The 24631-nt window shown below is 43.1% G+C and overlaps 2 protein-coding genes across 5 annotated transcripts; one reads left to right on the top strand and one right to left on the bottom strand.

The window, feature by feature from the left end:
- Positions 1 to 1317: 1317 nt before the first annotated feature.
- LOC122778997 (F-BAR and double SH3 domains protein 1-like) lies at positions 1318 to 14645 on the top strand. Of its 3 annotated transcripts, XM_044041179.1 has the most exons (21): positions 1319 to 1446; positions 3015 to 3112; positions 3205 to 3250; positions 3575 to 3648; positions 3763 to 3907; positions 3986 to 4122; positions 4332 to 4395; positions 4561 to 4689; positions 4823 to 4945; positions 5732 to 5827; positions 7526 to 7642; positions 8075 to 8179; positions 10310 to 10465; positions 10551 to 10679; positions 10930 to 11013; positions 11437 to 11581; positions 12462 to 12560; positions 12629 to 12732; positions 12810 to 12954; positions 14305 to 14357; positions 14444 to 14645. In XM_044041179.1, the coding sequence occupies exons 1-21, from the start codon at positions 1426 to 1428 to the stop codon at positions 14486 to 14488; spliced, it is 2115 nt and encodes a 704-aa protein (XP_043897114.1). In that variant the 5' UTR covers positions 1319 to 1425; the 3' UTR covers positions 14489 to 14645. The 3 variants fall into 3 exon arrangements, with proteins under 3 accessions (XP_043897113.1, XP_043897114.1, XP_043897116.1); XM_044041178.1 differs by lacking the exons at positions 14305 to 14357; positions 14444 to 14645 and adding an exon at positions 14006 to 14294 and having other exon boundaries at positions 1318 to 1446; positions 4826 to 4945; XM_044041181.1 differs by lacking the exon at positions 12810 to 12954.
- Positions 14646 to 16082: 1437 nt separating this feature from the next.
- On the bottom strand, positions 16083 to 24420 carry rell2 (RELT like 2). 2 transcript variants are annotated; one of them, XM_044041171.1, is made up of 8 exons: positions 24273 to 24420; positions 20519 to 20562; positions 19641 to 19718; positions 19055 to 19268; positions 18865 to 18927; positions 18661 to 18724; positions 18279 to 18455; positions 16083 to 18208 (listed from the first exon to the last, which is right to left on the bottom strand). In XM_044041171.1, the coding sequence occupies exons 4-8, from the start codon at positions 19257 to 19259 to the stop codon at positions 16663 to 16665; spliced, it is 2055 nt and encodes a 684-aa protein (XP_043897106.1). In that variant the 5' UTR covers positions 19260 to 19268; positions 19641 to 19718; positions 20519 to 20562; positions 24273 to 24420; the 3' UTR covers positions 16083 to 16662. The 2 variants fall into 2 exon arrangements, with proteins under 2 accessions (XP_043897106.1, XP_043897105.1); XM_044041170.1 differs by lacking the exon at positions 24273 to 24420 and adding an exon at positions 20660 to 20805.
- Positions 24421 to 24631: the final 211 nt, after the last annotated feature.

Genomic DNA, 24631 nt, shown 5'->3' with positions numbered 1-24631 from the left:
TAATATTGAAATCTTTGCAAATGTATTTTTTTTTTACCTATTTATTTAATTTATTATCAGATTGTAATTGTGTAGGAAACCACTGTAAAACGGTAACTTTGGGTACCTTGAAGGTGTTGTACAAGTCTAAATGATTAATTTTATCATTTTTACTTATTTTAACTTATGGAAATGTATCAGAGTAAAATAATGTTATTTATGAAGACTGAGCTATAATATGTTATTTTGTCTGCTGAGAGTTCTGATGTCACAAAGTAATGAATGTTTGAATAAAACAATGATTTCATTTAATTCTTGATATAATCACCTCTTATGATAAACATTGTTACGTCCTACCACGGTTTTAATCACTATATCACTAAATCTGACAGAATTAATGATGAACAGCAGATGATCTGCAGTTCTATTTTAAGTGTTTTGACGTCATCTGCTGCTTAGGAAACACTTCACTTTGAGTTGTACTATCACCAAGCCACAAACGAGACTGTTGTCAGTGGTGAGACGACTGTCCATCTTCATTTACCAACACATGAAAAATGTTAGTTTGAGTTTGGTACCAGGTTCTTCAATCTGCGTCTTAGATGTTTCCCAGATGTCAATAATGACCATGTTGGAGCAGGAAACATCGAAAACCTGTAGGTCAGTGAGGAACCCTGTCTTAAGTCTGCTCCACACCAGAGGAGGAGGATCATTGGCCAGATTTCACTTGTGATCTGGCCCTTCCAACAATCGTGGGAGATCTGATCTTCTGATTTTAGGCAGATTTGAGTGTGAGAGGTTAACAGATACAATATTAACCAATGATAGCCAGTTGACTGGGAAACGGTAACTTGCACATGCCAAGTTCATTCCAGAGTTTTTTGCATTTCTCAGCACTATTTTTCTGTGAGATCCCAATTCCCTGGAATCCTCGGCTTAAACGCCAAGTCCTGTGTCCTGTGTCTGAACTGGATCATCTGGTCTAGTTCCTGGTGTCTGTGGTGTCCCATGTTTTTAAATTCAAGTCAGATTTTAAAATCCTCTTGCATGGGGCAGGCTGTAGTAGACAGAAAGAAATAAATCTGAGGTGAGAGGAGAAGTGGATGAAAGGAAATAATGTGGGAAAGAAGAGAGAGAGAGAGAGAGAGAGAGCTTGTTAAGTGTTAGTGACAGACGGGTAACAAGAGGAGAAGATCCATAATCCTGGTGTCAAAGGACACACGTGTGCAGGTATAATCATAGACTCTGCTGCCCTCTACTGGCTTTATTCAAGACACAGAGAGAGAGAGAGAGAGAGAGAGGGAGGGAGAGAGAGAGGAGAGAGAGAGAGAGAGAGAGAGAGATGCACATGTGTATGATGTGTATTGAGGAAGTTAGCAGAGCACCTCAGCTGAAACAAAGTAAACCAACCTTGGAGATAATAACAGACACCAGCAGCGTCCAAACATGCAACCACCACCCAGAAAGGTAAGATTGTGCCGAGTGTGTGTCAGGAGAACAGTGAAGTGTGTGTCAGGAGAACAGTGAAGTGTGTGTGTCAGGAGAACAGTGAAGTGTGTGTGTCAGAGAACAGTGAGTGTGTGTCAGGTGAACAGTGAAGTGTGTCAGTGAAGTGTGTGTCAGGAGAACAGTGAGTGTGTGTCAGGTGAACAGTGAAGTGTGTCAGGTGAACAGTGAAGTGTGTGTCAGGTGAACAGTGAAGTGTGTGTCAGGTGTGTGTCAGGTGAACAGTGAAGTGTGTGTCAGAACAGTGAAGTGTGTGTGTCAGGAGAACAGTGAAGTGTGTGTCAGGAGTGAAGTGTGTGTCAGGTGAACAAACAGTGAAGTGTGTGTGTCAGGTGAACAGTGAAGTGTGTGTCAGGAGAACAGTGAAGTGTGTGTCAGGAGACCAGTGACAGTGTGTGTCAGGGAACAGTGAAGTGTCAGTGTGTGTGTGGAGAACAGTGAAGTGTGTGTGGAGGTGAACAGTGAAGTGTGTGTCAGTGAGAACAGTGAAGTGTGTGTCAGAGAACAGTGAAGTGTGTGTCAGGAGAACAGTGTGTGTCAGGTGAACAGTGAAGTGTGTGTGTCAGGTGAACAGTGAAGTGAACAGTGAAGTGTGTGTGTCAGGTGAACAGTGTGTGTGTCAAACAGTGAAGTGTGTGTGTCAGGTGAACAGTGAAGTGTGTGTCAGGTGAAGTGTGTGTCAGGTGGACAGTGAAGTGTGTGTCTGTGTGAACAGTGAAGTGTGTGTCAGGTGGACAGTGAAGTGTGTGTCAGGTGGACAGTGAAGTGTGTCAGGTGGACAGAGTGTGTGTGTCAGGTGGAGTGAAGTGTGTGTCAGGTGGACAGTGAAGTGTGTGTCAGGTGAACAGTGAAGTGTGTGTCAGGTGGACAGTGAAGTGTGTGTCAGGTGAACAGTGAAGTGTGTGTCAGGTGAACAGTGAACGTGTGTGTGTGTCAGGTGGACAGTGAAGGTGAACAGTGAAGTGTGTCAGGTGAACAGTGAAGTGTGTGTCAGGTGGACAGTGAAGTGTGTGTGTGAACAGTGAAGTGTGTGTCAGGTGGACAGTGAAGTGTGTGTGTGGTGTGTGTCAGGTGAACAGTGTGTGTGTCAGGTGGACAGTGGTGTGGTGGTGAAGTGTGTGTCAGGTGAACAGTGAAGTGTGTGTCAGGTGAACAGTGGGTGTGTGTGTCAGGAGAACAGTGAAGTGTGTGTCAGAGAACAGTGGAGTGTGTGTCAGGAGAACAGTGAAGTGTGTGTCAGGAGAACAGTGGAGTGTGTGTCACATTGTTATTTTAATAATCTTTATAGTCCACTTTCAACATGGAAATGAACAGCCACTGCACTTAGCCACTGTCACGCTGGATCACTAACGTCATGACGTAAATAATAACTTCCTGTTATATATATCATATATCATATATCATCATATAAATCGTTGACCACGTCTATTGTTTCCTAATCACATGTATTTATAATAGTTAATGGTAATAACTACATAACAGTGTGTGTGTGTGTGTGTGTGTGTGTGTGTGTGTGTGTGTGTGTGCAGGTGAAGGAGAGTCAGCAGGTGAAGCTGGTGTTTTCAGAGCAGCTCAGTAAACTGCAGAGCAAACAGCATCAGGACACTGAGCTGCTGGAGGAGATCAGGTACAGACTGTGTGTGTGACACATCAATACAATTACACGTCTGTTGATGTGTGTGTGTGTGTGTGTGTGCTTCATCTCTGTTGTTCCCCAAGGACCTTCAGCAAGCACCGCGCGGCGATAGAGAAGGAGTACGGTCAGGTGAGTTACCGCAGGCTCTGATCCACTTTTACTTGTGTTTCACTCTTTACTGGAAATGCTCGTCATGTATTGATTTGAGGTCTCGTATCAGTGACGTGTTCACTCTAAAACTCTCCTCACATGAGAGCGTTCCACCTTTTCAGGAAAAGCTACAATCTGTGTGTTTCTGCACCGAGGTGGAGAATGTATCACGTGTGTGTGTGTGTGTGTGTGTGTGTGTGAGACATGGAAAATACATCATGTCTAAAACATTTTGCATTTTGACAATAAAGAATCATTTGAATTCATGAATTTAAGTGTTAGTCAATAAATGTCTTTTTTCAGGCTCTTCAGAGATTAGCTGTTCAGTACCAGAAGAGAGACTGGCAGAGAGGAAATACACATGTTATCACTTCTGGGTAACTACACACACACACACACACACACACTTGTTTCCTTCTGGGTAACCAACATGAAGGAAAAGTCTTGTGTTACCGTGTGTGTGTGTGTGTGTGTGTGTGTGTCTCTTGCAGCAGTGTGTTTGGCGCGTGGCGCTCCGTGGTGGACGCCACAGCTCAGGCGGCTGCGTCACGACTCGCTGCTGCAGAGGAATACCGCACACTGAGCGGACAAGCGTCCAGAAGTGTTCGCAATGCAAAGGACATCCGAGCTAAGAGAGTGAGACAGCGAACACAACACACAACACACACTACACACAACACAACATGAAACACAGCGTCCATGTTTGTGTGTCAGGGTCTGGAGCAGCTGCAGACGGTGCAGGGTGAAGTCGTCGATGCTCTGCGCGAGCTGCACAGACTGAAGAAGAGCTACCACCAGCTGAGTCACATTGCCAGTGTTGCCAGAGACAAAGCTGCTGATGCACACAGCAGGTCAGTGTGTGTTTGTGTTCAGCATCAAATAATATTGTAATAACAAGCACATGTCCAAGTTTAAACAATATAAAAAAAGTGTCTGTTACATACTGTAACTGACACTCAGCTCCACACGACCTGCACACAGGAAGTGATTTGTTTTGTTTTTCTTTCTTTGAGGAAAGTACTGGATGTTGAATGATTACGTTTCTACGTTTGTCTTTCAGAGCCAAAAAGAGTGAACATGGGATTTTTCACTTTAAATCAGGATTACATAAACTCACTGCTAAGGTACGGAGGCACTAACTGTCCATGACGTCAACTTATCAACACTCTCACAGAGTTTCAAGTCAAAAAAAGACACCAATAAAGTCAACTAAGTAACTTAAGGACATAAGAATTAAGACTGTGTGTGTGTGTGTGTGTGTGTGTGTGTGTGCGCGTGTGTGCGTGCAGCTCACTGCCAGGCTGAAAGAGTGTGATGACCGTTTGACTGAAGTCCGTAATGACTACCTGTTAGCTTTAGCAGCAGTGAATGCTCATCACCAGAGCTACTATACAGACGACTTACCCCGGATTATGGAGGTAACACACACACACACACACACACACACACTGATAAAGTTGTTGTTAGTCTTACAAACATGATGTGTCAGAATATTAGGAACACTCACTTTTTAACACTTTGATTAGAAAATGATTGTCTTAATGTCATCAGCAGATGGACGGCAGCGTTTATGATGATCTGAGGAACCATTTCACGCTGGTGTGTGGAACCGAGATGGATTTCTGTCTGAGCACACACAGACACTACAGCAACATATGGGACAGTCTGGCTAAGGTACTTGTGTTCAGTTTGCACTACATTCAGTGGTTTATGGGTAAAGTGTTTCTATTTACAGAGCACTTTTCTAGTCTTCATGACGACTCAAAGCTGCTTTTACTCACCCATTCATTCAGGCTTTCATACATTAGAGGGTTCTCTGTCTCTCACCTTTCATACACATTCACACGCTCGTCAGGAGCAGCGGGAGCTGAAGTGTCCTGCCAAAAGGACACATCGGCATGTAGACTAGCGGAGCTGGGAATCAAGACATGTCTCACATCGTCGTTAGTGGACATGTTGGTGAGAGGTTTGAGGAGAAGGTGACAGACAGAAGTAAAACAGGCCTGATCTTCAAGCATGGAAAAATATTACAGACAATACAATTACAGCAGAGCACAGAGATACTTCACTTTGTTCTTTTCTATAGCATTTATATCTATCTATCTATATATAGATATATATACTGTATATGTATGTATATACAAGTGATGAAATGGAAGAGACGATGGCCAGAGAGCAGACAGCGCAGCAGAGATCAGTGAGTCCCTGCTGTAACTGAAAGGGTGAAGAAAGTTCACAGAACCACATTCGACACATACATAAAAAGTTTGTGCAGTCTGTGGGAAACCACTTGAAAAGCTCAGTGCCTCAGTGTGGCATTTTGAAGATGCATATTGATGGTGCAAGGTCAGAGGAAGTGAAAACACTGCTCTGTTGTTGCTTAAAAACACACTTGATGACCTGAGTCACACCTGGATTGAAATGTTTTTCATCAACTGTGATTGGCTGTTGTGTCGTCAGGTGACCCGGGAGAAAAACATCCAGCAGTTTCTGCAAGAATCTGTGGTATTCAGTAAAACCACTGAATTCCTATTCCAGCCTGCACCACGTGACAAGGTTTGTTTGTTTGTCTGTCTGTTTGTTTGTCTGTTTGTTTGTCTGTTTGTTTGTCTTTGTTTGTCTGTTCTGTTTGTCTGTCTGTTTGTTTGTTTGTTTGTCTGTTTGTTTGTTTTGTCTGTTTGTTTTGTCTGTTTGTTTGTTTGTCTGTTTGTTTGTCTGTTTTGTTTGTCTGTTTTGTTTTGTTTGTCTGTTTGTTTGTCTGTTTGTTTGTCTGTTTTGTTTGTTTGTTTGTTTGTCTGTTTGTCTGTTTGTTTTGTCTGTTTGTTTGTCTGTTTGTTTGTCTGTTTGTTTGTCTGTTTGTTTGTTGTTTGTTTTTGTCTGTTTTCTGTTTGTCTGTTTGTTTGTTTGTCGTTTGTTTGTCTGTTTGTTTGTCTGTTGTTTGTCTGTTTGTTTGTCTGTTTGTTGTCTGTTTGTTTTGTTCGTTTTGTCTTGTTTTGTCTGTTTGTTGTTGTTTGTTCTGTTTGTCTGTTTGTTTGTCTGTTTGTTTGTTTGTCTGTTTGTTTGTCTGTTTGTTGTTTGTTGTTGTTGTTTGTTTGTCTGTTTGTTTGTCTGTTTGTTTGTCTGTTTGTTTGTCTGTTTGTTGTCTGTTTGTTCTGTTTGTTGTTGTTTGTCTGTCTGTTTGTTTGTGTTTGTCTGTTTGTCTGTTTGTTTGTCTGTTTGTTTGTTGTCTCTTTGTTTGTTTGTTTGTCTGTTTGTTTGTCTTGTTTGTCTGTTTGTTTGTCTGTTTGTTTGTCTGTTTGTTTGTCTGTGTTTGTTTGTTTGTTTGTCTGTCTGTCTGTCTGTTTGTTTGTTTTGTTTGTCTGTTTGTTGTTGTCTGTCTGTTTGTTTGTTGTCTGTCTGTTTGTTTGTCTTGTTTGTCGTTTTCTGTTTGTTTGTCTGTTGTCTGTCTGTCTTGTTTTGTCTGTTTGTTTGTTTGTCTGTCTGTGTCTGTTTGTTTGTTGTCTGTCTGTCTGTTTGTTTGTCTGTCTGTCTGTCTGTTCTGTCTGTTTGTTTGTTGTCTGTTTGTTTTGTTTGTCTGTCTGTCTGTCTGTTGTTTGTCTTTTTGTCTGTTTGTTTGTTTGTCTGTCTGTCTGTCTGTTTGTTTGTTTGTTTGTTTGTCTGGACCTGAAAATTCCATGGAAATACAAGCATTTTTCCCAGACTGTGACAAACTAGTAAATGAGTTTGAGTTCTAGTGTATTTGACAGTTCTTTGTTCATGTTTCAGTGAGAACAGTGTTACTCATCACATTCATGAGTTCACACAAAGTTTCAGAAGAGTTTCATCCCTTGCACTGCTGCTGTATACACTCAAACACTCCCTCAGTCAGGTCTGATAGTCTTGCTTGACAGAGCTGTTTTAATTGAAGGATGCATCATATGAATAATGTTACAGCAACAGAGAGAAAAATCATCACAATGGTGACGTAGAGTCAAGTGTTCACTCGTCTGTATTTATTGATTGATTTATTATTGATAGTATTTATTGATGCTTTTCTCGTCTTGATGAACACGGACACGTCGACACGTAGCAGAGCCAAGGTAACACAGTGTGGTGCATCCACGTATAGACATGTATAGGGTTATAATTCACCACCTGTGTGCACATGGTGAGTCTTCACTCTTCACTCACACACTTAGAGGAACATCCATGTCTCTGTGTGGTAAACTACCATCTTGCATTTCCTGTCACAGTAAAAGTCTCACTTCTGCGCAGGTGTCGTCTCTGCAGGAAGTCTGTGCTTCAGAGGCTGACGGTTGTCTGGTGAAGGAGGCCAAGAAGTGGGCGGGGAAAGCTGCCAAAGACTATAAAATCATCACCCACGGAGAGAGGGTGAGACTGTGAGACTGTGAGTTAGATACAGGCGTATGTAATGAGTGTGAAGCCATCACAGCTTCCTGTTGACACCACAGTGTAGTAAGTCAACGTCTGTCTCTCTGCAGCAGTTCTCTGAACTCATAACTCTATTTAACTGTGAATGATTGTTGATGCTGTCAGTGCTCATGTGATCAACCATGTGTTTCACGTTTTACTGACAAGCCTTTACTTTAACACCATCTCTGTGTATGACCTTTACACAGGTTCCTGGGCGCTGCTCTGTCATACTCATAGTATAGTCATACGCGATGGTGTTTTTTCTGATAATTTCACTCAGACTTTTTATTCCTAATGCAGAGATTTAATCATTCTTAGTATTTTAGAAATGTCCCGTGTCACATGAGGAGCTACACGTTGTCATGGTTACATGTTGTCATGGTATCGCAGGCTCTGCAGGTGTTAGAGAGTCGGCTGATGCTGTTGTCGGGGGAGACGGGGCTCAGTGTGGAGCAGAAGATCACAGAGGTGCAGGACAGCGTCAGGAAAGCCAAGGTAAGAGCTTTTCTCACTCGTCTTCATCTTCATCACAATCCTTTACTGACACTTCTGCACATGTGATGAAAGCGTGAACGTCATTTACATAAAATACATCTTTATACCACATTGATCAAAGCCTTTGGGTAATAGTGTATATTCAAGTAAATATTTTACATTATACTTTAGCCGTTCACACACACACACACACACACACACACACACAGTTTTTCTGTAACACGTTCACACACACACACACACTATAACACACACACACACACAGTTTTTCTTAACTGCTTCACACACACACACACACACACAGTTTTCTGTAACACGCTTCACACACACACACACAGAGTTTTCTATAACACGCTTCACACACACACAGCACACACGTCTACACGTTCACACACACACACAGAAGTTTCTGTACACGCGTTCACACACACACACAGTGTTTTATAACACGTTCACACACACACACACACACAGAGTTTTCTGTAACACGCTCACACACACACACACACACACACACACACACAGAGTTTTCTGTGCGTTCACACACACACACACACACACAGTTTTCTCTGCGTTCACTTCACACACACACACACACACAGAGTTTCTCTTACACACACACACACACACACACACACACAGAGTTTTCTCTTATTTCACGTTCACACACACACACACACACACACACAGAGTTTTCTGCACACACTTCACACACACACACACACACACACACACAGGTTTTCTGTAACACGCGAGTTTTCACACACACACACACAGAGTTTCACACACACACACACACAGAGTTTTCTGTACACGCGTTCACACACACACACACACAGAGTTTTCTGATTTTTTCTGTAACACACACACACACACACACACACAGTTTTACTGCTGTACACACACACACACACACAGAGAGTTCACACACACTGTAACACACACACACAGAGTTTTCTATAACACACACACACACACACACAGAGTTTTCTATAACTTTCACACACACACACACACACACAGTTTCTGTAACACGTTCACACACACACACACACAGAGTTTTCTGTAACACACACACACACACACACACACACAGACATAACACGTTCTACGCACACACACACACACAGAGGTTTATAACACGTTCACACACACACACACACACACAGCACACGCACACACACACACACACAGTTTTCAGACACACACACACACAGTTTTCTGCACACACGAGTTTTCTAACACACACACACACACACACAGAGTTTTCTATAACACGTTCACACACACACACACACACACAGAGTTTTCTGTACACACGCTCACACACACACACACACACACAGAGTTTCTAACACACTCACACACACACACACACACACAGTGCACACACGCACACACACACACACACACACACAGAGTTTTTTCTATAACACGTTCACACACACACACACACAGAGTTTCTACAGCTTTCTGTAACCGTTCACACACACACACAGAGTTTTCTACTCTACATTTTACACAGCGTTTTCTATAACACGTTCACACACACACACACACACACACAGGTTTTTAGAGTTTCTGCGTTTCACACACACACACACACACACACACAGAGTTTTCTGTAGCCACACACACACACACACACAGTTTTCTGTAACACACACACACACACACACCACTCACACACACACACACACACACACACACACAGACACACACACACACACACACACACACAGTTTTCTGTAACACGTTCACACACACACACACACAGAGTTTTCTGTAACACGTTCACACACACACACACACAGAGTTTTCTGTAACACGTTCACACACTGGCTGCACCACGCGTTTGTGGAATGTCAACAAATATTATTTCTGTTATAAATATGCACAATATACGTTATTACTCCAAGTTTATTCAAATGAAAAAGTTTTTATAGAAGGTATCTTTGTTGTATTTTCACTTGAAGAAACAGTGTTTTGTTAATAAATGTGTCATTTATTGAGAATGTGACTGAAATATGGTGTTTTACTCAAAGCAGAGATGATGATGATGATGATGATGCAGTTGCTGTCGATATTTATTTCAGTTCCTCTGTCTGTCTGTCTGTCTGTCTGTCTCAGCTCAGCAGGATGAAGGCGGACGCTCGTCTGACTCTGTTGTCAGACAAAGTCTCAGGAATTGAAGAGTGGCGTCACGACGCCATGAAGCAGGCGGAGGAGGAGCTGGAGAGAGAGCGACGGCTCAGTGAACAGAGGAAGTCGACCGAGGACTTCTCAGTACGCACGACACACACCATCACACCTGAGTCACATCACGCTCATCTTCAGAGGACAGCATTTCTTCTTCCTGTGTGTTTTCCAGGAGGACGAGTTTGAGTTGACTGACTTTGAGGACTATGATGATGAGAATGTGGACATCTTTGCAGATCCAGGATCAGCGTCTGGAGTGTGCATTTATCCTGCAGCCTGCAGAGTCATCTATAGTTATCAGGTACAACAGATGCACCTGTGAGTCCGATAATATTAATAATAATAATAATAATAATAATAATAATAATATATGCAGGAAACCCGTTCATTACGCACTAGCTCATAGAGAGATACAGCGCCACCTACAGGGGTGAGTTAGGGTTAGGGGAAACTTTAATGACTTTTTATTTGATATCTTTATTCTGTAACCCATATGTGTCTAAAGAATTATAATCATCATAATTATGACAAAAGCTTGTCGTGTCCTTCAGGCTAGCCAGTCAGATGAGCTGTCAATCATGGAAGGGGAGGAGCTCCATGTGATAGAAGATGGAGACATGGAGGACTGGCTGAAGGTAAAACATGTTCTGACCCGGGTCTGGACAGGAACCACTACACCCACTGTGTGGCCCACATTCAAAAGTGTGCACATGCGAGCGCTAGTTACTAGTTACTAGTTAGTGGTGCTGAGCAGGAGTGACAGCAGCTGTTGACATGGTCACATGTGTTGTTGTGTGTGACCTTCACTTTGTGCTGATGTAAATCCAAGCATTTCATTTTCAAACTGTGGCTTCATGAGAACACAGAGGAGACGCTGACCCAGAGGCAAACACATGCAGACCCCATGAACCGGGTCAAACTGGGTCAAACTGGGTCAAACTGGGCTTTCTAAACCAGATCCTTGCATACTGTGAGAATGATGCTGCTGACAGGATTACACGTGAAAGTGACTTGAATTCATGTGAGATGGTAAACTGTATATACTGGGATGTGTGCAGGTGTGTAATGCATGTGGTCAGGTGGGCTACGTTCCTGAGCGATATGTGCAGTTACTGTGTCTACAAGCAGAGGGCGCTGTTCAGCTGGACGCTTCCTTCAGCTCCATCTCATCCACTGGGAATAAAGAGACGACAGGAAGCAGAGGTTAGCAGTGTGTGTGTGTGTGTGTGTGTGTGAGATGATTACTTAGAGGTCAGTGCAGTCAAAGGTCAAAGCATCTTACACACATGTAAGACACTTCCTCACCCTGATGTGACTCACCTGTGTTTGATTCTCCTGCCTCTCCATTGTGCTCTGTGTCTTTGATGCTTCATGTGTTCAGTTCCTGAGCTTTACGACACTTCCTGGTCCTGGTCCTGGTTCTGGTCCCTGTGTGTTTTGCTGTTTTCCTCCTTTTTCCTTTTTTTTGCTGAGATGTTTTTAAAACATTGTCCACGTCTTCCTTTTCATCGTTGATATCTGTGTATGTTCTGTTACTCTGGAGTCTCTGTTGTTTGTAAACTCATTTATTTCATTACTTTTTTCTTTGTTTGTAAGATTCAGTAACATGATGGTGCGACCTGTGTCAGACATCTCTTATTACTTTATTGTTTTTATTGTTAACACGCTGACGTTCTGCATGTGTTCACTCCTTTGAAATCAAAGTAGTCAGTAACATCATTGGTTAAATGTAATCAGCCTCAGTCTGTGAAATAAAACTAAACACAACGTTTCCTCTGGTGTCCACAGAATTACAGAAGTACTTCACAACATGTTTTCCATTTACTTTATTGTTACCAATCGTGATCACTGTCAGACCTGTAGATGGCGCTGTCAGCAGGTTTGAGTAAGCTCTATAAGAAGATGGCACTTAGCAGCGAGCTAACGTTAACTAGCTGCTTATGTCACACTGGATCACTGATGTCATGACGTATATAAACCGTAGACCACTAATCACGTGCCTGTATTTATTATAGTGTATTGTTTTACAGGGTAGCTAATGCTAATAACTACATAACACAGTGTGTGTGTGTGTGTGTTCCAGGTGTAGCCAGAGCTCTGTACTCTTACCAGGCCCAGAGTGCAGAGGAGCTTTCCTTTCAGGAGGGGGCGCTCATCCACCTGATACGCTGTCGCCATGGAGAGTGTGTGTGTGTGTGTGTGTGTGTGATTACAAAGCTTCCACACATCCACTGTAACCCTCTGTGTTGCAGGTGGACGATGGTTTCTGGGAGGGCGAGCTGAACGGACAGGTCGGTCTCTTCCCGTCGTTGGTGGTGGAGCTCGTACGTGAGGAGGAGAAACCAGAAGAAGACGTGAGAATTCTTTCCAAAAGCTAGCGATGAACGAGCTCGTCCTCTGACTAACACGTCATGTTGTTTGTTTTCTGCAGCCTCTCCTCACCCCGACCATGCCTCCCTTTTCTCCCCCCATCCCAGTTCCCCCAACCCCTGGCTGTAGCTCTCCAGTCACTAATACGCCCCCTATCTGTGCTGAGGACAAACAGCAGGTCTTTTTTCCAAGGCTCGCAGACAAAGGTGAACAGAGTCAAACGTGTCTGTGATTGGTTGTTAAGTTGTTAAAAATGCCAAAGAAGTGGGCAGAGAGGCGCAATGAGAAATCTGACTGGGATTATGAGCCTCTCTCAGATTAGACCATAAAGTATGAACTAGTGATGCAAGCATGGACATGGAGTTTGAATGTAGTAGCTGTGTTTGACCAGCAAGAGGCAGCAGATACACTGTAACTGTGGTGATAACCAGTTATACTGGATTACACCTGAGAAACCTGGTTTAAGGATTAGTGGATCACTTTGGTTCAGTTTGGATCAGTTTGGATCAGTTTGGTTCAGTTTGGATCAGTTTGGATCAGTTTGGTTCAGTCTGGATCAGCTTGGTTCAGGATTTGGATCTTCGTTCAGTTTGGATCAGTTTGGTTTCAGTCTGGATCGCGGTTCAGTTTGGATCAGTTTGGATCTTGATCAGTTTGGTTCAGTCTGGATCAGCTTGGTTCAGTTTGGATCAGTTTGGTTCAGCTTGGATCAGTTGGTTCAGGTCTGGATCAGTTTGGTTCAGGTTGGATCAGTTTGGTTCAGTCTGGATCAGTTCCGGTTGGATCAGTTGTTCAGTTTGGATCAGTTTGATTCAGTTTGGTTCCAGTTTGACTCAGTTTGGATCAGTTTGGATCAGTTTGATTCAGTTTGGTTCAGCTTGGATCAGTTTGGTTCAGTCTGATCAGCTTGGTTCAGTTTGGATCAGTTTGGTTCAGTTTGGACCAGTTTGATCAGTTTTCTCAGTTTGGATCAGTTTGGATCAGTTTGATTCAGTTTGGTTCAGCTTGGATCAGTTTGGTTCAGTCTGGATCAGCGGTTCAGTTTGGATCAGTTCGTTCAGTTTGGATCAGTTTGATTCAGTTTGGTTCAGTTTGGATCAGTTTGGATCAGTTTGATTCAGTTTGGTTCAGCTTGGATCAGTTTGGTTCAGTCTGGATCAGTTCAGTACAGCTCCCTCTGTCAGGAACAGCAAAGCTGCTGGTGTTTAGTTTGTGTTTCCTGTTTTATTTTGAAATGTCTCTCGCCTCTCTTTTCAGGTAACTTGCTCCTCCCCCTTGTGTTTTCCCGCCACTGTGATTGTCGCCCCGCCCTGATTGTGTCCACCTGTTCCTCATTACCGTGTGTATATTATGGTCTGTTGTCAGGTCAGGTTCTTGTTCTTTTGTTTGTTTCTTTGTTTTTTCTAGAACTTTTTCCTGCGAGTGGGTTTTTGTTGCACTTTGAAAATAAAACTTTTTCCTGTCTCCTGAGTTGTGTGATTGGGCTCCAGCAGTTCTTTTCTCTTTGTTTGTGAGTGTGATAGTGTCCTCTGATTTGTCTTTGTCTCTGTCCTCAGACGCTGGGAGCAGCCACACATCTCCAGATCTCTCCAGCTGCCGACTCAGACCTGTATGTGCTGTTTAAACACATCATAGAAAAGGATTGTTTATGTGTCAGTGTTTCATCTCCTCTGTGTGTGTGTGTGTGTGTTTCAGTGTCGACCTCCTCCTCCTCCTCCTCCTCCTCCTCCTCAGCCTTGAGTCACAGACTAAACGTGTCAGCTTCTCTTCAGTTGTTCTGTGATGGATGAGCAGAATCAAACAGTGCTGTTGTTTCTTTTAAACACTATATTATTAGAACTGAATGTTGTTTAATATTCTACACAAGTGTGTTTTAATAAAAAGATTATAGAGGATGTTTGGATGAGTACAGTGTGTAATATTCAGCACCGTCAAACACTGTAATAACCCTGTCATTTGGATTTTGGAGGTTCTTTCACTGAGGTGCATCAGTGACTGTACAAATGTGACGACAGGAACCACAACATAAAGAACTTGTAGCAGCTGTTGTGTTGGATGAACAGCAGGGGGCAGCACATGCGACGGAGAGAATGAAGTGTGTTTTCACTCAGTCATAAAAGAGTGAGAGGAAGACCACAGCAGCTGCTCACACACTTCCTGGTTGTATTCCCATGAAGGCCCGTTGACCTTTGACCTGTGTCTGGTAAACTCAAACTTTGCCATTTCCAGTAAAGCTGTGGAGCGGAGTCTCAGGGGCCGGAGGCTGGAATGTGAATAAATAAAGAAACAGACTGTGTCACCATGGTGACATCAATCACTGAGCTGTCATTTTACTTGAGATTATCTTCATGTTAAGTCATGAATGTGAACACCTTCGTCCTGACTGACTTCACATCTCATCATGAGAATCCTTAAATGAGTTCTTCTTAATCACTTCCTGATAATTAGTGTCATCTATTGTAAGAGTTTGTTACTAATGTGCAGTTCACTGACTGAGGAGGTGTGTGTGTGTGTGTGTGTGTGTGTGTGTGTTAGAGCAGGAGGAGAAAAGAACCGACACAGCAAAGAATGATTCATTTAATTATTATATATATTACATTAAAACTGAGGCAAATGTTTGAGGTTGTTTAACGTGGATGTAAACAAAAGCTATAAAATATATAAATAATATGAACTCTTTGATGTTTCAAAGTTTGATCTCGTTGTGATCATTCTGTATTATTTAGTTACTTGTTATAATCTAAACAAACATGTGCAACACAAGTTACTTTAACCAGGACGTTTATTTACGTGATGATTGAAAAGTTGTGTCCACAAATTCTGTGGAATTGTCAGTCATCATCTAACCGCTTTATCCTCCACCAGAGGGTCGCGGGGGCTGCTGTGCCAATCTCAGCTACATGGGGCGATAGGCGGGGTCACACCCTGGACAGTTCGCCAGTCCATCGCAGGGCCACACACAAAGATAGAGACAAACAACCATTCACTCTCACACTCAATTTAGAGTGTCCAATTTACCTAATCCCCACATTGCATGTTTTTGGACTGTGGGAGGAAGCCGGAGAACCCGGAGAGAACCCACGCACACACAGGGGTGTGTGTGTGCGAGAGTGCTAACCACTACACCACCGTGTGGCCCTGTGGAATTGTAATAACCATAAAATCACTACCATTGTGACACGTTTAATATTCTTACTGTGCTGTTTGGTGTGTGGAAGGAAGACAAGTGACTCCCGAGGTCAAAGTTCAGACATGTCAAAGAGTCTGAAAGGCAAATCTATGAGGTCAATATTATGGGATGGGAATCAGTATGAGACAGATAAAACTCAGACTGTACGAGTGTAAATAACAATCATGTTGTGTTTGTTTATTTCAACAATAATCACTTGTTACACAGTTGGAGAATCATGACTCAGCACAAACGTGTCGTTAACGGATTCATACGTTCATAAACGCTGAGTCAGAATAATATATCGCTCTCAGCAGAGACTCAAGTCTCAGACCTAATGAATATATGGTTTTTGGGGGCGGGGTTAAGCGGCAGTCACCTGATTAAATCTATGTCAACAGGAAGCTGTGAAGTTTTTGAATGAAATCCCAGCTCGACAATCCTGAACCATCACTTTTTCACTTTGTTTCCATTTCATAGTGAAAGTGTTAAAGTTTCGTCATGTGACGCGCGGCAGGAAGCAGACGTCTGTCAATCATCAGCTGATCCACAGTAAAAAAGCAAACGGGTTTTTACACTTTGCTTTTGCTGCTCCTAACATGTTATTATTGTTATTATTATTATTATTATTATTATTATTAATAAAGTTTCTGTTTTTACATTTCCTAACTTTAAACTGTGATTATTAATCATTGCTGTGGTTAAATCATCATTACTTCATTATAATACATTTCTGTCTGTATGATCACATGATGGTTCTGGAGTCTTCACCTCTCAGTCCAGGGTGTGTTGTGTCCTCCTCCTCCTCCTCCTCCTCCTCTTCCTCCTGCATCACCTTACAGTCTCTAATATCCTCCATCTCCACCATGTCGTCTTTCTCTTGGCTCATGTCTCCAGCTGCTGGATCAACGTTCACCTTGTCAACTTCATGAGTTTCTGCTGTTTGGTCTTTGACTGATGTCGAGGCTTCTTCTTCTTCTTCTTCTTCTTCTTCTTCTTCTTCTTCTTCTTCTTCTTCTTCCTCTTCCTCTTCCTCTTCTTCCTCCAGCATGGTGACAACAGAGAACTCTCTCTTGCTGTCAGGACTGGCTTTGATGATGGCCACATGACTTACTCTGCTGGAGGAGGAGCCTGGGCTGCAGGAGGACAGACACAAACTGCTCTGTCCGTCAGAGGGAGAGGACAGAACAGAAGCTATCAAAGCTCCGCCCACTGGTGAACGTGGAGCTGACGCTCGCGGAGCGGAGGCCGCGTCGTCTTTGCTCCCGGACCTCACAGTCAGAGCAGGTGAAGCTCTTTGGTCTGGGATGTTGTCAGGTTTAGGGTTACTGTGCAGACTGTGTGACAGAGCGCCCTCTACTGGAGTCTGACATAAAGTTTGATTAAACACAGTTTGACTAAATGATAGTTTGGGGCTTGGAGTGTGGAGCGGGGAAAACTCAGCCTGGGATGAGGAGGGAGTTTTTAACAAAGAGGAAGATGATGGGGTTTTGATCGGGAAAGAAGACTGAGGGGAGGAGCCTAAACTTATCAAAGCAAGGCTGGCACCAAAGCCCCGGTCGAGGTCTGGGCTGCAGTCTGGGTCAGGAGGAGTCTGAGTGACTGGAAACACTGTGCAAGAACTGGACTCAGACTGACTGCTGGGGTGGACCAGGGTGAAACCTGGGATGGATCCCGTCATGGCAACGATGGGTGTGGATGTCTGCAGAGGTCCAGGATCAGGAGAGACCTTCTCTGCATCATGTCCCACTTTCTTCGTGGGAGATGAAATGAAAAGCGATCTCGGGGCAGAAGAAGAGCCGGTGGTGAGGTCTACGCCCGGTTCAGGACCAGAGCTAACGTCCTGGGATTCTTTCTTTTCTTGGGAAGAGCGAGGATTAACGGACCCTGGGATGAGATGTTTTGGTTTCTCAGGTTTAAAACCAGGTTTATCAGTAGATATCACAGTGTTCTCCTCCTGCACCTCCTCCTCCTGCACCTCCTCCTCCTGCACCACAGGTTGCTTCTGGACAGCGAGTTTCATAGCTCCAGTGTCCATGACTTTAATGGCGACAGGGTCACTGCCTTGCCTCAGCCCAAATAAGGTCACACTCTTCCTCCTCTTTCCCACATTTGGCACCGCCCCATTGGCGGTGTCTGAGGCAGGTCGGGTGTCTTTGAACATGCTCCTCAGGTTGTAGCCGCCGCCCTTCTGCTCCTCGCTGTCCTGTGATTGGTCCAGATTGTCTCCTGAACTGACCATTTGACCGGGACTTCCATGGAGCTTCTTATCCGTGTGTGTGACGCGAAACCTGCGAGGAGAGCGACACACGGTTTACAGTCGTCTTCACATGTGAGCTCGTGCTGTTGCACACGTGTTACCTGCCGACAGAGAAGACCGTCTGTTCTCCAGGCCGCTGTTTGAAGCGCGGGGTTCTGCTCGGTCTGCGACCCTTCTTAGACCGGCCCTGAGCACACAGGTGGCACGAGTTGTGTTCTGTGCCTGAGTGAACTGTGTGGTGATGAGGGGGAACGCCCCCCAGAGACTCCTGACGCAGCCTGGAAATCAACGTCATCATCATCATCATCATCATCATCATGGACGTTTGAAAGTCAAGTTTCATATGTGGGCGTCAGTTTACACACACACACACACACACACACACACACACACACACACACACACACACACACACACACACACACACACACACACACACACACACACACACACACACACACACACACACACACAGTAGTTTACCTGGGGTCGTGACGCACACACACGTTGTGGTTTCCCAACATCTCGTTGAAGGCTTCCATGTTAGCTGGAGACAAGCAGAGCCGTGTAATTTGGATGGAATAAGAATATAATCTAATCTCACATCTGTTTCTAACCAGCAATGACAAACGTGAAGAAGTGAAGAAGAAGTGCATCCAAAAATAAACATTTCAGCAACTGAGTCACCTTCATTCTCCATGATGCACTTGAGGATTTGGTCCACGGTGTCCTGGTTATCCTCATGTTCCTCTGAAACACAGAAGAAGAAGAAGAAGAAGAAGAAGATGAAGAAGAAGAAGAAGACGTGTTTTTAAAGATCAAAAATGTGATCAGTGTAAACACACATCTATAAATGTGGCTAATCTAAGGTTCTCACCATCTGCAATGCCTCCAAGTTTCTCTTCCTCCTCCTCCTCTTCATCAGCATCCATGTCTCCAGCTCTGCATCTGTATCCCTTCATCTTCAGCAAGTGGCAGATGAGGAAGCCCATCAGGCCAGTGATGAAGAAGAGGAAGACCACCACAAAGATTATGTAGGGAGGGGGATGCTCCCCCACGCCCGTGGCTTCTAATTCAGTCATAATCTGGATCTAATCAGAGATTAAATGAAAAGTGTTAACACGTTAAATATTAGTGACAACAACAGCTGCTCCAACTGTCTGTCAGGTATTTAGATGCTGAAACTATAACTGGATATTATTATAATAATAATAATAATAATAATAATAACAACAATAATAATAATAGTGCACTTTGTGAGGACTGTGATGGAGGATTCACAGAGGATTCAAGACGAAAGTATAGATGTTGGATCATCGGTCGTGCTTGTGTCTATAACACACAGATCTATACTTTTTTGTCTCTTCTGTGAAATGAACAACATATTTAAACTCATACTCATGCAGCTTGTTATTATCAGTCACTGGTCATTTTCCATACATTTTAAAGACAATATTATGTACCTGATTCTATTTGGTTCAAATCATCTTCTGTTGTCTTTTTACTGTAAACTGGTCGTCGTCAAGAATGAATCTGTAAAACTGAAAAGAGACAAGAGGAGATGTCACCTGATCTCTGTGGGTTTGTTCACATGTCTCTGCTCTGTGTTCCATCACTGATGAAACACATCACTTAAACTAAAATACATAATATTGACATTTAGCAAAGGACTCAAACCTCAGTGCAGAGTTTTCATTCTATTCAAACTCAGAAAAAGTCATTCATCGAGTTAGTGATGATTCAGACGTCACTGTGAGGTCAAGGGAAGATAATCAACCCGTGCTCATGTGTTGTGTAATGTTGTGTTAAATGTTTATTTGTGGGAACAGAAACACTGTTAATGCACTTCTGAATCATAACTCCTCCTTTGTCTTTTTCATAAAAAAAGAGCTTCAATATAAACTGTGTTTCTATTGTTTATATAAAGTTTAAGTCCCAATGTTTTTTATGTAATGTGCAGATTCAGGTGTAAACATTAAATCTGTGATGATGTCACTGTTTCAGCACACGAGGTCTAATATTCACATTAATGATTCCCCCGACGTCCTTCTTTTCTAACTCTATACAATACAACAAAAACACATCTACCGAACAACATACATGATAAATGGAATGTCAACCACAAACAAACAAACAAACAAACAAACAAACATGAAAGAAAGAAAACAAACAGGTTTAAAAACATATTTATGGTTTCATATAGATTTCATTGCTTCCTCATTAGGTTCTATAACATCCTTCATGTAAGTGAGTACACACAGTATATACTTCATTTAAAGACTGATCGTGACCATGTGACCACGTCTCTCTCTCCTGATCACAGACAAATGAAGAGTCTTACCATCGTCTGTCTGTCAGTGCAGCCGTCTGTCCAACACGCTCAGTCTAAAGTGTGCCAACAAAAACACAGACAAAAAACCTTTACACACAATGTACTAATGTGTTTGTTGGATAAGAAGCAGCGTGACCCCGCCCCCCCCACCTTAGCCCCGCCTCATATCCAGAGAATGAAGGAAACAAAGGAGTCGAAAGAGTCGAAGGAGACGAAGGAGACAGAGAACCTCCTCACTGGTTTATGAATGAAAGAAGTGAAATACAAACTATGCAGAAGTGTATTTATACGTGAGTAAATATAATCTCACACACACACACACACACACAGGGAGCTCACGCATTTACAGCTTATCAGTGTCGTCCTCCCACTGTCTTATCAGTGTCCAACAACACCCTCACACACACACACACACACACACACACTAGCTGTGACTATTTAAGTACCTATACATATAAATATATAATATAAATATTCCACGATCGTTAGTGAGTGAGTGAGTGAGTGAGCGCTTCCCAGAGCTGATGATGATGTTACTGTGTCACTACTTTTCTAATTGTGCGTTAGCTGTAATTGAATGTCTTGAAAACAAAGATGATTTCATTTGAACGTGGTGTTGTTGATGCAGTTACACATCAGCTTTAAACCTCTGCTGCATGTTTGTGTGATTGTGACAGCAGATGGAAATCTGCATGTTGAATAATATTCAGAGTAAATGTGCTGAATCATCACAGTGTGAAGGGAGCTGCTGCATGTTGGACAACATTTCATCTTGTTGAGATAGCTCACTCACTCACTCACTCACTCACTCACTCAGAACACAGGAGGAAAAACAGGAGCTCTTCAACTCCTAGGATTTAGACATTCAAGTCAAATGTGGTAAAACTGTAAAACAGAAGAATCAGACGTGACCCTCTTTGAATTCCTCACATCAAACATAGAAAACCCAGATCAGATTCTGTCTCTGGTGACTGTAACGTTTGGACGATCTGATTTTTCTGTAATGTGTGTGTGTGTGCGTGTGTGTGTCACATGCAGTCTTTGATCTGATGTTCACCATAAATAAAGCACTTGTTTTCAAAATGTTACCAAACCCGGAAATGATGTTGTTTTTGTGCACAAACCAAATGAGTGCAGTTGAAAGTTTGTCTCCTCTTATCTAACTATGAGCAGAACCTTCAGAACCGTGTGTTAGTGAGAGGAATGTTCATCACACAGAACACAAGTGGATTCATTCTGTCACAAAACTACACCTGACTTTTTATTATTTTATTTATATAGAAATAAGCAGTGTGTAAACAGTACATGAACATAAGATAATAGTGCCATTCTATCCAGGCCTGGGACAGTAGGAGCACGCTGGATGTGTCAGTCCATTTAGAGTGTTCAACTAATGACGAGCAATGGGGATAGGGCACCTTGCTCAGGGATACCAGGTCAGGCCGGGAGTGGAACCAGCAACATTACGATTACCAGCCAAATTCCTTTTCTTGGGCTGCTCATTATGTTTCATACTGAATACAGTAAACGATCACTGGCTTTGGTGTCGCCCTCTCAGCGTCATCCTATAAATAACAACAAGGGACTGACAGGTTCTACCCGAGCGGGAGCCACTCCCCTTAGAACGAGGAGGTGTGTCCTTTACACAGTTTACAGCAGCAGAGCGATGACTCAGCAGCAGCAGCAGCAGCAGCAGCAGCAGCAGCAGCAGCAGCAGCAGCAGCAGCAGCAGCAGCATCGTCACCTCCCTGTGATGCTGCTGAGGGTGAAGATACTATCACGATGAGAGAGAGAGAGAGAGAGAGAGACACTGGAACACAGTGTACACACTGGAGTGATGTTGTAAAAGAAGGCAAAGCTTCCAGTGGTTGACATTGACAGTCACAGTGAAGCTGCTGCATCATGACACAGGAACATGGTGAGAAAGTGTGATGGTTTCACTGGGACAGTGTTAACAGTGTCTCTGCTGTTGCTGTTGTGTCCTGGTCTCTCGTCAGCGGACTGTAACACAATAGCTCTGCATAATATAATGTTTCTCAAAAACACTGCACTGACCCTTTAAGAGTAATGTCATTCAGATCGAGTGAATATTCTGCCATATGTGTGTGAGTGTGGTTAGAGGTTGTAACTGATGATGAAGAGTTCAAAACCCTCATCTAAAGACAGCCGTGGTGTTTTGTTCTTTATGACTTGCATCCCATAATTCCTATAGTAACAGCTGGACCTTGACGATCAGACTGTAAACTTCACTGTTTGGCTCATTAGGGAGTTTGAAGCTCGTGGTCCCAACAGATGCTCGTTTGATTCAGCAGAAAAAAACACTTCAGCCCTGATTAGAAAATATCATTCATCCATTTGAGGGTCACAGGGGTCACAGGGGTCGCAGGGTCGGCTGGAGCCAAAGCAGCTGACATGAAACACAGAGCAAACCCACACAAACACAAGGAGAACATGACCAGGTCACAAACATGGGTGCTCCCACTACCTCACATTATCAAATAGCAATGTTTCCATTAATTATAAATATTAAAACACAAGTTTTTTCCTTCATTAGAATAAAATGTTCCCTTCATGTAAAAGAAGACTTTTGTAAACTTAAATCACTGGAGTACAACCCTCTCACGGTTGTTGTGGATGTGGCAGCAGTTAAGTGATAAACATTGGACGGAGTTCTCGTGGGAATGCTGGGAACTCTCTGACATCACTTCCTCTGCTCTCACTGACGAATCTCTGACACAGACACGGGATCTACCTTTGTCAAAGGTCAGTGAGACTCCATGACACCACCATCTATACACCAGTCTGTCTGCCTGTCTGTCTGTCCTGAATGAATGAGGAGGGGGCTTCAGCCACACACACACACACACACACACCACTCCTCATTTAAAAATGTTTAAACTTGACTTATTTATTGCTCAAATAATTCTTTTGAAATGTAAATATTTTATTAAAACTAAAGTAGTCACAATCATTGCTTCTATTTTACGACGTGCACCTTGATGTTTAATTTAAGATTCTGTTACCTATGTTTTATGTCTCTTCATTTACTTTAGCTGTTTTTTTTTGGGTGTATTTTCTCATGTGAGTTTTTAAGTATTTATTATCTTGTGCAGCACTGTGGTCGTTTTAAAGTGCTTTGGATTGGCTGGTGTATTTAGTGAGGAGAGTATTTGTATCCTCTCAAAGGCAGGAAACATTAGGAGTATTGTTTGTTTGATTTAGGATCAGATCTGTGTGAGAGTGAGTTAGTGCACCAAATAAAGAAATGTGTGTATCCTTTTTACTAGTGTTTTTCTTGTTATTGTGTTTCTTCTGCACCAACAATGTCCCTGTATGTTAATGACTACTTGTAAATAAAAGCAGATGTTTTTGCATCAACAAATCACTCTAACTACGTATTGATTGACTTTGAAGACAGAGGTTCATTCATCCATTCATTCACAATAATAACTCAGCTGTTGTAAGTAACAACACTACAGGCCACTGTGTATCAGGTACTCTGTCTGTAACGACCAGCGTAGCTGCGATGATTCACTGCATCATCATTTTCACCCGAGCAAAAACACAACAACACCCCAACCAATAACACGGTCACCCTCACCCTCATCCTCCTCTTCATCCTCACAGAGGACAGAGAAGCCCATGTCCCACATTAACGTGTCACTACTATAACATACAGCTCTCTGGTCCACATGCTCCACACACACACGCGCGCGCGCGCGCGCACAGCAGACGCATCTGTCCACGCCGCGAGGACTCTCACCTTCAGCGGGCTTCAGCAGGATCACAATCCTGTCCGGTGCCAGTGTTCCAATAATGAGCGCGGGATCCTCATCCATAGCTGCAGGAGAGTCCGTGTCCTCAGACCGCAGTGGGAGGATGCGGCTGCCTGTCTGTCTGCTCAGGAGGACAGACAGACAGACAGACAGACAGGAAGCTGCAGGACTCCACGCGTTACTCCTGCTGCAACTTTCCTTTTATACCCAGACTGAGCTGCAGACCAGCGGCACACAGCTGCACACGGAGGACATGCATGTCATATTTATTCATCTTATTGTAATGACACTATTTTAAATAGTATTTTAATATACGAGAGAAGGCAGGGAAGTATTTAGCATAATC

Source organism: Solea senegalensis, linkage group LG12 (genome assembly GCF_019176455.1).
Source record: "Solea senegalensis isolate Sse05_10M linkage group LG12, IFAPA_SoseM_1, whole genome shotgun sequence".
In the NCBI taxonomy this organism is placed as follows: Eukaryota; Metazoa; Chordata; class Actinopteri; order Pleuronectiformes; family Soleidae; genus Solea; species Solea senegalensis.
The sequence above is the reverse complement of the archived record's forward strand: the minus strand, read 5'-3'. Positions and strand labels throughout refer to the sequence as shown.

Coding starts and splice junctions, on each gene's coding strand:
- LOC122778997 (XM_044041178.1), top strand. CDS start 1,426: ATGCAACCACCACCCAGAAAG. Junction 4,396..4,560: donor TACATAAACTCACTGCTAAG/GTACGGAGGCAC, acceptor GTGTGCGTGCAG/CTCACTGCCAGGCTGAAAGA. Junction 12,733..12,809: donor AGGAGAAACCAGAAGAAGAC/GTGAGAATTCTT, acceptor TGTTTTCTGCAG/CCTCTCCTCACCCCGACCAT.
- rell2 (XM_044041171.1), bottom strand. CDS start 19,259: ATGACTGAATTAGAAGCCACGGGCGTGGGGGAGCATCCCCCTCCCTAC. Junction 18,928..19,054: donor ACTTGGAGGCATTGCAGATG/GTGAGAACCTTA, acceptor TCTGTGTTTCAG/AGGAACATGAGGATAACCAG. Junction 18,725..18,864: donor GTGCATCATGGAGAATGAAG/GTGACTCAGTTG, acceptor GCTTGTCTCCAG/CTAACATGGAAGCCTTCAAC.